The 14,493-nt window shown below is 31.1% G+C and overlaps 1 protein-coding gene across 1 annotated transcript in view; it reads right to left on the reverse strand.

Annotated features, from left to right (window-relative positions):
* Nucleotides 1-14,493, reverse strand: part of LOC127167970 (cell migration-inducing and hyaluronan-binding protein-like) — a 137,888-nt gene that overhangs the window by 7,298 nt on the left and 116,097 nt on the right. The window contains 5 exon segments of the mRNA XM_051114411.1: nucleotides 579-783; nucleotides 3,001-3,186; nucleotides 6,770-6,981; nucleotides 7,265-7,480; nucleotides 9,158-9,338. Coding sequence (XP_050970368.1) covers nucleotides 579-783; nucleotides 3,001-3,186; nucleotides 6,770-6,981; nucleotides 7,265-7,480; nucleotides 9,158-9,338 — 1,000 coding nt within the window.

Below are 14,493 nucleotides of genomic sequence, written 5' to 3' on the forward strand. Positions count from 1 at the left end.
TTTAAAATCTTACTAATCCTAAAATTCTGAATGGCAGTGTATCTTTTTTTGTAATTGTAAATCTATAACATAATTTATTATATTATATTATATTATATTATTTTATTATAATATTTTCATGTTTTTATTATACCACTATATATATATATATATAGTAAGAACATGTATAATGTAGATATATATATATCAATAATATAAATCATTATGTCATGATATATTACATATACTGTATATTGTATTTGTAGAATTCATATATATTTATATTATAGACATTTGAAAACGATTTCCTCCAAGACACAGATGTGTTCGAAATAAAAGAACTATCCTGTTGATATTTGCACACCTGCAGAACAAATGCTATCGCTGCATATTCTCATTTATCCTGTACAATCTGATTGCCAGGAGCCAAGCAAACACCTGTGAGACTAACAAAAGCACTGCAATTTGTTTCTTTATACATCATCTTCAGAGCATCAGGGAAGTTGGAGGAATCCAGCAGGAACGTCCCACATCCGACCCGCAGCATCACACCAGACTTCAAACACAGATGCTTTGTAAAGTCAAAAGTGTCTTCTCACCAGTTTGGAGCGAGGCAGTTTTTTGGGCATAGGCACATCTACGACGGGCATCTCTGTGTATTTGGGGTAGGCTTCAGCCATGCAGTCACTGGGGCCGCTGCCGGGGGGAATCAGCGCTTTGATCTTCACTCTTTCACAACCCTTCACCGAGCAGAACGCAAAGTCTTCCTTCTCATTGTGCGCTTTGATTTTAAGGAAGAGCAGCCTGCAGGGAAGACGGCAGACAGACATCAGAGAGAGAGAAACACAGAGATCAGCACACGGATGCCAGCGACAGCGGGAGTTTGGAAGCCATGACACTTTTAAAGCGACATCAAAACTTATAATTGACAAAACTGCAGCGTTTAGCATCCAGCCTCCTGGGTAATTTCAAAGCAGTTCCAATTGAGTGATATTCCTCACTCCTACAATTTAATTACGTTTCATTAGCAAAGGAAGACTGACACAGCTAAATTAAGAACAGCTATTTTTTCCATCCTCTATCAAAACACAGATGGTTTATAATACTACTTTGCTCAGTATGACTTTCCATTAGGCCAGGCAACAGAAAAACATGTGTTTAATCGAATATATTTACCGTCCGTTGCTTTTAACGCCGTAAACTTATTTATTTAATCAACATCATAATGGATTTGATCAGTTCTGTGTGTGTTTTCTTTTAAAACTTATCACAGCTTTATTAGTTATCACACATGCACCCATTTATAAGTAAAAGATGGAGAAAGACCTTCTTTATGGGTTATTAATTAAAAAATTAAGCCAGATGGGACATTTGGCAACAGTAAAATCATTTGCACTCTTTTTATGGTCAAATATAATTATCAGTTCATGCAAAATATCACTTATGAGCAAAACATTCAAAGTGATAAAAGCATCTGTCAAAACACAAATGTACATAATATTATTTCCATAAAGTGTGGGGGAAAATTGTTTTTATTACTGACTGATCGCATATTTAATTGCAGTTTTTTGTGCAAGAGAGATTTTATTTGAAGATCATCACCATTAATTACAAAAACATAATTTAAATATGTGATTGCAAAATTATTTTGTGGAACACATGCCTCAAAATTTCAATCAATATTTATTTATTTATTTATTTTCAAGAATTGTCTTTTCTTCAGCAAGGTTACACTAAATAAAAAATGTCAGTAACATTTATTTATTATGTTACAAATTATTTTTTATTTCAGCGGTAACGGCTGCTGAATATTTAGCATTATTACATACATACGCACTTACATATATATATATATATAAAAATGTTAATAGAAACTTAAAAAATTAAAATTAAAAACATTGGATATATTATATTAATATTTAAATATATATTTAATATTAATTTTACTATATATAAAATACTTATAGAAATATTAATAGAAATCACACTTGATTAAAATACAATATATATATAACACAAAAAATAAAATATCAATATTTAAGCACATTTAATATTAATTTTAATATTAAAAGTTTAATAATTATATATTTATACATAAAATATTAAAATATTATTCATTTATATATATATATATATATATATATATATATATATACTGTATATATACAATACTTATAGAAATATTAATCAGTTGTACTTTATTAAATTACAAAAAATATAGTACAATTAAAATTAAATATTTATACAAATATTAATAGAAACTGCACTTTATTGAAATTAAATAAAAAAACAATAGATACGTTATACTAAAATTTATATACATATTTAATATGCTTTTTTCTATATATGTTTTAAATTCAATTTTAATAGTGCAATTTATATTCATATTTATATACATATTTAATTTTAATTTTACTATATATTTTTTTGTTTTTTATTTAATTTTAATAAAGTGCAAATATATATATATATATATATAAATAAATATGCACTTCATTCAAATTTAAAAAATATATATTTTAGAATATATTAAAATTTAAAAGTAATTTATCATGTAACACATGATTTTTTATTTAAAAGTTAATGGCTGCTGAATATTCAGTTTATTTAATGGTAATTATATATATATATATATATATAGTATAGTGTATATATATATAGTATATAGTAGTATAGTATATAGTATATATATATACATTTTTTTTTATTTACATAAAATGAAAAAAATACATATCAATATTAAATTAATATATTGGGCGCCACTGGGAGTTTACGACTGTTTAATTAAGTTTATTGTTTGATTATATGCATACTGATTGTGTTCACGCACTTTTCTGCATCCTATACCGTCTTCTCTCAACTATTCTTATCAATAAAAGGGGCCATTTCTATTCGGTGTGACATCTTTCTACACTGACTACCAGCACACCTGCAGCTGCAGACAGGAGCGCAGATAATGTCACACAGGGACTTTATGAAACCAGCTATTATCTGTCCATGCGGAGATGCATCTGCTCTTACCCAGTGTCCTCCTCCCAGTAGTAATATCCTCTCGTCTGGTGAGAGTGGCCCATCTTTTCTCTCTGAGTGGTCCTCATAAACACCCCAGTCTTCCTCGTCTCTTTGGTGAGGCGGTTATGGATATCGGAGATAATGGTGAATTCTGTGCCTTTTGGGTAGCAGATGCCCACGTTCATCCAGTCATTTCTATAAAAGAAGCAACAACATTGCTGTGTGAGTAAAGCACGCTAACTGGAGACTGACAGACTTGTGGTAGTGTATTAGTATTTGCATCATTCACTAGGGGGCACACTAGTCCTGATTCAGAGGATCTGGATTAGTCAGAAAGCAAGATGCTGTGTATTTTATTAAATATAATTGACAGTCCTCGCTACTAATGTTGCTATTTTAATCAGGGAATGACATGAAAGTGTGCACAATGCTTTATTCTGGCACCTGTTCATGAACTATTGGATTATCCTCTATTTAAAAAGTAAAATATTAACATAAATATCAACAAAGAATAATTAAAAGCAACAGCGTGCAGCTCTTAACTGTTTCTTAATTAAGTAAAAATTGCTTCATGTTTTTACAAGTAATTATTCAAGACAAATAAACAGTGAGTAATTAAACAGAGAACAAAGAAACAAATTACAAGCAAGTCAGATACAAACAAAGATGCAAAGAGACAGATGAAGTAAACAGCGCTTAAAATAAATTAAACTAATAATGAAGCCATCACATTCACAATGATATACTTTAATAACTGTCATAATATGATACATTAATAGTGATTATGTTGGAGTTGTACTGAAGAGCAGATTTTTAATTAAATTCAGCTGTACAGGTTTTTTTGATGTATGTGTGTGTTCACATTTGATCCTAGTGAGCTCATTACAGCTACTTAAACTATTCAGCCAAGAGCAGTGAGTAATTTCCATGATTTGCTGTTAATATTGTGGTTTGATTATAATTAATGACATAGCGACAGGCCTATTAGGTTGTATTTACACTCAAAAGCCTAATATACATATTCAGACGTCACAAATATCGGCTGGCGTTCTAAGCACTCCTCTAATTTGCCATTGGTTGGACAAATGGACAAACAGAATGCCCCACCCCCAAATTACTTATAGCTGTCTATATATATATATATATATATACTATATAATACTACTGTTACTACTAATTAGTATTATGAAAAATAATTTAATTTTATTATTTAAATTAAATTGCAATTTATGCAACATTAAATTATGCAACTTAAACAAATCAATAAAGAAATATATTACTATTGCAATAATACTATAGTATTGTAAAATGAATTAAACCATTAAATAGACTACATTTATGTATTATTAATAATTACTAATTATTATTCCAAAAAATATTTTTATTTTATTATTTAAATTACACAAATTAAACACATCAGTAAAGAAATATTCTTCTATTGCAACAGTCCTGAAAAATACAAATATGTATTTAAAAATAATAGTTACTAATAGTAATAATTTATAAGCTTTAGTTTCTTTGATTTAATAATAATAATAATATTTAATAATAATAATAATAATAATAATAATAATTCCAAATATTTTTTTCATTTTATTATTAAAATTATACAAATAAATCAATTAAGAAATACACTACTATTGTAACAGTACTGAAAAATTAAAATAATTATTAAATAATAATTATTAATAATGGTAAAAATGTATAATGGTCTTAATTTCTTTGCTTTTAAATTACAACTTTTTTTTTTTTTGTGGAAAACTACTGAGAGACCCTACAGATTTTCTCTTGTTATCAACAGATATAAATTATTCAAGATAATAAATTCACTTTGAATATTGTCAACAAAAAAGCTTGAACCTGAGTGAAGTGACTATAGGCTGCTGCAGGAATGACACATTTTTGTGTGCCAAAACCAAGAAACGACGTTCCTTTTATCACGTCGCCCTGAAGTCAATGCATTTTGTTTTGAATGTTTGTTTAATTAGTTTTTTGGTTAAATGCCTGAAATAAGTTTGCGGTGAACACAAGCTCAAGATATATATGGACTATTCTAACTCAGACTTTCAGGAATTTTTTTTTAAATTAGTTATCACATATGCACCCATTTATTAGTAAAATATTAAGAAAGACCTTAATGGGTCTGTCATTTAAAAAAATAAAGCCAGATGGGACATTTGGCAACAGTAAAATCATTTCCATAATTTTTAATAGTTAAATATAATTATCACCAGTTCATCAAGCAAAATATCACTCATGAGCAAAAGATTTAAAGTGATAAAAGTGTCTTGTAAAAACACATAAATGTAATATGTCCATAAAGTGTGGGGTAAAGCCGTTTTTATTATTGACTGACTGCAGAATTCATTTCATTTTTTTTTTTTTTTTTTTTTTGTGCAGGAGAGATTTTTTTTCAGGAGCATTCATTAATTACAAAAAGCATTTATCCCTGTGATTGCAAAATACTTGTGGAAACCTGGACTCAAAATTTCCCTCAAACGTTATTTATTTATTTATTGAAGAATTGTCTTTTTGTTTTGCAAGGACATATTAAATTGATGAAAAAAAAAAAAAAAAAAGACATTTATTATGTTACAAATGTTTTTTTTTTTCAAAGGTGATTCATTTTAAAATGTTACTCATTTCAAATGGCTCCTGAATATTCAGCTTTTTTATTTTTTATTTTAATTTATTTATATATATATATACATATATGAAATCAAATGTATATATGACTTCAATTTTTTTGATTAATTAAAAAAAAGATTAAATTAAATTAAAATTAAATTAAAATTAAATTAAAATTAAATTAAATTAAATTAAATTCTATATATACACACATTAATTTTAATACACGCTAGGAGCCACTGGAAGTTTAAAACATTACATTGATCATTTCATTATTTGTAAACTGATTTAAATAATTGGTATTGTATTTGGTGAACTACTGTAGCATTTAGTACAAATGCACCAACACTGAGTCTACTATAATACTAAAGTATCGTAAAAAATAAATAAAAATAAAATAAAAAAAGAAGAAGAAGAAGAAGAAATAATAATAATAATAATAATAATAATAATAATAATAATAATGCACTAATAGATATTATTATTCCAAATAATCTTTTAATTTTATTATTTAAATAAAAATCTAATTAACCAAAACAATAAAGAAATATATTACTATTGCAATAGTACTGAAATTATTGTTATTAGTAGTAATAGTAATCATTTATAACACAAACATTAAAATATAGAGCTTTTTTATTTTGGTGGAAAACCTCAAAAAGACCCTAAAGCTTCTCTTGATGACAAAAGATACTTATTATTAAAAATGAAAATTCACTTTGAATTTTGTCAACAAAAAAAGCTTAAAACTGAGTGATATGAAAACTAGCAAGACTACAGAGAGCTGCAGTAATGACATATTTTTGTAGGCCAAAACCCAAAAACTTAATTTTATAATTTTATAATTTTATAATTGTATAATTTCCGGTTCCATTTTCTGGTTAAATGCCTGAAATAAGTGAGGTAAACACAAGCTCAGGATATGTAAGGACTATTCTAACTCAAACTTTCAGGAAAAGTGTTTTTTGTTTTGGACTGAACGAGTTGTCAGAAGCTTAGTGATGGTGATGTTGAAGTTTTTTGCTCACAGATCTTATTGTCTACAATATTTTTTTTTGGCGAGGGAACGAGAGTGATATGAACTGCTAAGTTGGCCTACAAAAATCCATCATCACTGTAGCACAGTCAATGGAGTCGATCGCACGCTGACCTGTTGAAGTTGATGAGCCAAATGGTGACCTCAGCAGGAGCTGCTTGGTCCCAGTGCATGGTGTATCCTTTTCCCAGCATGACAACAGGCTGGAATTGCTGGTAATGGTTCCTCTTTCCCAGAGCGCCAACCAGCTCTAGAGGCCTGTCTGGATACTCATCCTTCACCATCTTCATGTTCAGGTTGGCTGGGTTTCGGGTCTGGACGTAAATCTGAAGGTGGGGATATTTTGCATGGTATTTAAGTGTGCATGAAAACACCCTTAGATGTTTGACAGCTTTGACAGATTGATTGCTTTTCTCTCTGGAAACGAATTTCAAAGACGACTAACAAGGTGTCTGGCTTTGTCGGAGAAAGTAAACACGAGTTCTTGGAATGTACCGAACAAGGTGCTGCTGTTTGCGTGTAGATGCTTGTGTACCGACTGGCCCGAATGAAGGCAGCTGACACCAAACATAGGAATGTTTTGGGAGTAACAAGTCAGGTCGGACTCACCTGGGCGTAGTGCCCGCTGCAGATGGCAGCTCTCCAGTCGGGAATGTCAATGCAGTCAGGATGTCTCAGGAGCCAGTTGTCCTCTTTGACTAGGAAAGCGCCCGGGTATTCGCTCACCGAGCCGTCGATGTCGTGGAAAATGGTTGTCTTGTCGCCATCCATCTCCATCTTGTTAAACCAGGGGCCCGGTTCACCAAAGAACACACGTGAGGTGATCTAGAGACACGATTAGAGACAATAAAACAGTGAACATGGGAAAATAGGACATTATTTATAAAATACTTCTGAAAAATCTAATTTTAAAACCCGATATATATATATATATATAACTGAAAGTCTCTAATGTTCACCATGGATGCATTTATTTAGTTAAAAATACAGTAAAATCAGTAATATTGTGAAATATTTTTACAATTTAAAACAACTGTTTTGTATTGTAATATATTTAAAAATAAAATTTATTTCTGTGATGCAAACCTGAATTTTCAGCATCATTACTCCAGTCTTTAGTGCCACATGATCCTTCAGCAATCATTCTAATATGTGATTTGCTGCTCAAGAAAGATTATGGAGCATTCAAAACCATTGTTCTGCTTAATATTTTAAGGAAACAAAAATATCAAATAATTTAGGATTAGTGAATAGAAAGATTTTTATTTTAATTTATTTTAATTTATTTAATATATAAATCTCTTGTAACATTATAAATGTTGTCACTGTCACTTTTAATCAGTTTAATGCATCCTTGCTGAATACAATAAAAAATAAAATAAAAATAAAAATTATTTTTAAAAAACTCACACCAGTATTTTGAACGACAGTGTATAGTAAATAGCCATATGTTAACGCTTATTTTTGGATATTCTGGTTAATTAAACATTACAATATTATCTATTAATATTTCTGACTCTAAACTAGGATTAGATTAGAATTAATATCATAAACCAGTTCTGCCCACTTATAGCAAGTATATATACACTAAAAATCTTACTGTTCAAAAACTTTTGAATGGTAATGTTTTTTAAGTCTCTTCTGCTTACCAAGCCTGCATTTATTTAATTCAAAATACAGCAAAAACAGTAAAAATGTGATTTTTTTTTACTATTTAATTTTTTTTTAATTTGAATATATTTTAAAATGTAATTTATTTCTGTGACCAAAGCTGAATTTTCAGCATCATTACTCCAGTCTTCAGTGTCACATGGTCCTTCAGAAATCATTTTAATATGTTTAAGAGACATTTATTAATTTTACAATATTAGAATGATTTCTAAAAGATTGTGACTGGAGTAATGATGCTAAAAAATCAGCTTTGAAATCACAGGAATAAATTACATTTTAAAATATATTCAAAAAGAAAACAGTTATTTTAAATATTAAAAATATTTCAAAATTGTACTGTTTTTGTATTGTACTTTGGATCAAATAAATTAAGGCTTGCAGGGCAGAAGAGACTTATTTAAAAACATTAAAAATCTTAATGTTCAAAAACTTTTGACTGGTAGTGTACATATATATGCAAATATGTCATTATAAATGACGGTCAATATTTCTACTGTCGTACAGTATACACCGCCCCACAATCCTAATCAGATCAGTCCTTTAGACTTTGCAGCAAATGAAGCCTCATATCTGACTATTGGAAGTGACAGCAGGGTGGGAAAGAGGTGATTATAACCAGAGGAAGGACAACCTCTGTCAGCGAGAAGACACTCTAAAATGTTATAATCCTCTTTGACATCCTGCACAAAATCAATCAGAGTTCCTGGAATAGCTCGGAGACAGTGACCCCATCCACTTTTATTAAGCAGCACAAAGAGCGCTGACATGAGGGGTCACAAAGAGCATGAAGATCTGGATGATACCGGACATCGCTCGAAGGGCTGCGCTTACCGGCACATCATCGAAGGTGATGTCGGTGACGTTGTTGTTCGGGCAGCTCTGCCACGTGTTGTTTAGGCGGAAGCCAAATGCGCTGGTGTGCCGTCCGTCGAGTGCGATGAATTTGCGGAAAGTGCAGTTCTGGACGTTGATTGGACCGTCGTAGATTTGCATTCCACGAATGGGGAAGTCACTGCAGGAAAAAAGATGATGACACCCGTGAACTGGTTTGACGGGACATTTGTTCTATGTAATGCAATGAACAATGGATAGTGTAAAATATCTGTAGTGTCTTGAGTAGTATGGGTATATTAGTAGAAACAGCCAAAACTCATTAGGATATTAAGTAAAGATCATGTTCTATTAATATATTTTGTAAATTTCCTACCGTAAATATATCAAAACTTAATCTTGGATTAGTAATATGCATTGCTAAGAACTTTATTTGGACAAAAACAGGTGTTTTTCTCAATATTTAGATTTTTTTGCAGATTTTTTCAGATCAGGTAGTTGTATCTCAGCCAAATATTGTCCTATCCTAACAAACCACACACCAATGGAAAGCTTATTTATTCAGATGATGTATAAATCTCAATTTCAAAAAACTGACCCTTATGACTGGTTTCGAGGGTCATACATGAACTGAGAAAAACATTTACAAAATCAACAGAAATTATATTCTGAGACTAGATGCACTAAATGGAAACAAAAAAAGTAATTTTATTTTATTTTATTTTTTTTTATATTAGCTTTTAATTTTACTTTCATTTTTAGTCATTTATGTATTTTTGTTATTTTTAATTATTAATTAATTAATCCAATCATTTTTAATTTTAGTTTTCTAGTTAGTTAAGTTTATTTTGATCTCCAGATAGTAATTTTAGTGATTCAACTTAAATTTATTTTGTTGTTTCCAATGTGAACTTTCTAATTTTTGTTTAGTTTTTTGTCTAATTTATATTTGATTTATTTCAGCTTCATCTCAATAAAAAAATAAATAATAGTTTTGGTTTAATGACAATAACAATTAATTAAATAAGAAAACTATTGCATTCATGAAATCTGAATTTTTGCCTTGAATCGAGAATCATAGATTACGTGACTGAGACAACTTTTTAAAGTGTATATATATATTGCATTTATCGTCTCATTTTTAGTATTTTTTTTTAATATGCTTTTGTAATTTTTTTTTTTTTTTTTTTCATATTACTTTTTAGGTTCAATTTATTTTAATTTTAGTTTTAGTTTACATTTATTCCAGTTAGTAATTTTACTGATTTAACTTAAACTTATTTCAGTTAGTTGCCAATGCAAACTTTCTCTTTTTTCCCCATGTAACATTTATATTTTATTTCATTTCAGCTTTATTTCAAGGAATAAAATGTTTTAATAGTTTTAGTTAATGATAATATCCCTGAATTGAAAAACAAAGTAATAACTTGTGCATTAATACAATATAAATTTTTGCCTTTTCTTGAGAAAACCTATTATTATTATTTAAACAAGACAGAAAATTCGAATGCATGACCTCTGTGGGTTTGAAAACAGTCCTCAGGAATAAAGCGTACTGCTTTTTCTCTATTTTCTTCCTTATTTCAAACAGCTATAACTTTCTGTCCCAGTAGTGGAAACTCGCCAAACTTGGCATGCATGAAGGGTCTGGGGTTAATTGCATTTTCTTTCATTTTGGGATGGATGGGATGTATGGTTGCCTAGCAACTAGCAGTTAAAATTTCAACATTTTGTGTGTGTCTGAGCTTAAAATTTTACAGCCCTTCTCAAGAGCGATACATTTTCTTAAAGGACCCCAAGAGTTTCGCCCTGTAGGCTGTTTTATTATTATTTATTTTCTTATCATCAACTGTTTATCAGATGAAGATTTTTGGATAGTCAGTATAAGTTTGCAAAATTGAAATAGATGCATTTTTCTAAATGAAGACATTACAATGCAAGACTGTAAATGCAAATCTCAATGTTAAAGGTGAAACATAGTGAATTTATGAACCACAATTGGCACAAAATTGTTTTTGTCAATAGTTTTTGCAATTCTGTTTGCTGCCACTTCACCTTTAAAATGCGGCCTATCCTTTTTACAAACAACTGCTCTTTCAAGAGAACAATTCAAATGACAGCGATGGTTGAATTGTCAAATTAAAGTTCTTTTCCACAATCTAAAAGAATAATGCTTGAAGTTTAAAGATGGCACCAGACACTTTTCAGAGTAAGAGAGAGATTGTTTTCAGTTTGACTCTCATGGGTGCAATAAAGATGGTGGTAAAAGTGTTTTATCATTCCATTTTTGTACACATCCATGCAAATCCAGCATTTTCTATAGGAGCAGAAGACAGAAAATAAAGTGACAGGTGCTGAGCTACAATATTACAGATGAAAGTCAAGCACATGAAATCCTCAAGACCTGTCAGGTATAAAAGAGTCTAGTGATAAATTGCTCAGAGACGTCAGAGAAAACAAAGTAAAAGCTGAAACTTTGGACTGATTTCTTCCAAATTGTAAACACAAAACTCACTAAGCATATTTCATCTTTACAGCAGTTTCCTCCACCGGCTGGATTCCACTAATTGTGGCTTGCAGCTATATTTATTTTTGCTATTTAGTTTACTGCAGGTGTTGCCGACACACTTCATCTTTAGTCCTCACAGTCAACATGAAATCAAAATGCAGGTTTTTTCTTACATTCTTAAAGGAATAGTCCACCCAGAATTGAAAATGAACCCTCAGGCTGTCCAAAATGTAGTTTGTTTCATCATTGAAACAGATTTGGAGAAACGTAGCATTACATGACTCACCACGGATTCTCTGCAGTGAATGGGTGCCGTCAGAATGAGAGACCAAACAGCTAATAAAAACATCACAATAATCCACAAGTAATCCACACCACTCCAGTCCATCAATTAACATCTTGTAAAGTGAAAAGCTGAATGTTTGTAAAAAAACAAATCCACCATTAATGCATTTTATCTTAAAACCATTGCTTCCATAATCTATAATAACACTTCCACTGTTGTTCTCTCACATCAAAATCCAATGACATATTTGTTCATTAACGTATTTTGGACCTTTTTTTCTTGCAAACAGTTCTTGATCTGTGCATATTTCTCTCCTGATTTAGACAAGACAATGTTTTGACTGGAGAAACCAATATTATGGATGGAAGACTTGTATTTTAGCAATTAAAGTGCAAATTTTGATGATTTGTGTTATAGACGGACAGCTTTTCGCTTCACAAGATGTTAAAGGAGAAGTCATCCAAGATGTTCATGTCTTTCTGTCTTCAGTCGTAAAGAAATTATGGTTTTTGAGGAAAACATTTCAGGATTTTTCTTCATATAATGGACTTCAATTTTGCCCCCGATTTTGAACTTCCAAACTGTAGTTTAAACGCAGCTTGAAAGGGCTCTAAACGATCCCAGCCGAGGAAGAAGGGTCTTATCTAGTGAAACGATCGGTCATTGTTTTTGAAGAATAAAAATTTGTATACTTTATAAGCACAAAATCTCATGTAGCACAGGCTCTCGGATGCGTGTTCTTGAATGATTCATTCATTTTGAACGGATCTTTAATGTGACTCGGGAAGAACGAGTCGTCTCAGGGAGTGATTCATTCAGTTGCGCATGCGCAATATCCTATTAGGTTCTGTACTAGAATTAGTTCACCTGTTTCGAGTCTTCGGGTTCTTCCGAGTCATTCGTTCATCTTATGGGGCTGTCACGTGATGAACGAACGACTCAAACACGAAAACTTGTCAGATAAGAGGTGAGGTGAGCTAATCATAGACTAAAGACCCAGGTAAACAACGAATAATTTTTTTTTCTGTTTCTTATAGCATTATAGTTTTGTATTGTTTGTAGTGTGATCAACGTTTGTGTAAGCAGTAGATGTGTTAGGAAAGTAACACGTAACCTTTTAATTATTTTTTGCTAAAATGAACGAAATGACTCGAAAAAAGATTCGTTCATTTTGCTGAATGAGACTTAAAGGTCTGAGTCTGTAAAACGATCTGAACTTCCCATCACTACTACAAATCACGTCTAAGTTCATCGTCTGTGTACTCTGGCTCAAAAAGGTAGAGTATGTTGAAAAACTCCATCTTATTTTCTTCTACAACTTCAGAATCGTCCGACATCGTTGTAGCTTTTTGTTTGTAAACAGCGTTTGACTTGCGCTTTGTTAGTCTTTGTGCGTTCGCTTTGTAAACACTGGGTCTGTAGTTCCGTGTGACCTTTTGACATGATTCAATAGTACGTTGTGTTGTGAATGCACATCCGAGAGCCTGTGCTACATGAGCTTTTGTGCTGAAGTATACAAAAAAAAAAAAATGACCGATCGTTTCACTAGATAAGACCCTTTTTCCTCGGCTGGGATCGTTTAGAGCCTTTTGAAGCTGCATTCAAACTACATTTTGGAAGTTCAAAATCGGGGGCACAATTGAAGTCCATTATTTAAAATGCTGAAATGCTTTCCTCAAAAACCATAATTTCTTCACGACTGAAGACAGAAAGACATGAACATCTTGGATGACAAGGGGGTGAGTAAATTATTTGTAAATTGTTGTACTGGAGTGGTGTGGATTTAATTGTGGATTATTGTGATGTTTTTATCAGATGTTTGGACTCTCATTCTGACGGCACCCATTCATTGGTGAGCAAGTGATGTAATGCTAAATTTCTCCAAATCTGTTCTGATGAACAAACAAACTCATCTGCATCTTGGATGGAGTGACAATGAAGAAATTTTAAGCATTTAATTTACATTTTTGGCTGAACTGTTCCTTTAATAAATATTCATGCTCTTATTTCAGAGAAAAACAATGCACTTTATTCCTTTTTGATTGACATTACAATGTCTTGATCCAATCAATTCCTGTTGGATAAAATCAAACCCTACCCAACCTTTTTTAAACTTGTTGCATATAAATGCCATATATGTGCATATATTAACAGAAGTAAATTGGTTGCTAATGCAGATTCATACTGACAACCCACTTATGCCTATGGGCAACAAAAGTTGCCCTTGTGCCATTTGTAATTATTTCTTTCAGTGTTTTAAAAAACAGCCCTTTCAGTTCACCAGCTCTAGGACAGCAGCAATATCTCAGGACAGCTTATTCAGTGATATCTGTCAGATAATGGGCATATGTTCTGAAAGTGCCATTTCACAAAAATGGCTTACAGCACCTATAAGACATTTCTGGGAAAAATGTGGGCATTAATAGGTCAAAGTCAAAACCAAGGTTGGAGTGATTTTTCTCTTTGCAAGGCCACTGAAATGAACAAATGTCTCCCTGGAAACCTTAGTGCACATTTCCACACCATTCACAGCACTTTTAA

Source organism: Labeo rohita, chromosome 7 (assembly GCF_022985175.1).
Source record: "Labeo rohita strain BAU-BD-2019 chromosome 7, IGBB_LRoh.1.0, whole genome shotgun sequence".
In the NCBI taxonomy this organism is placed as follows: Eukaryota; Metazoa; Chordata; class Actinopteri; order Cypriniformes; family Cyprinidae; genus Labeo; species Labeo rohita.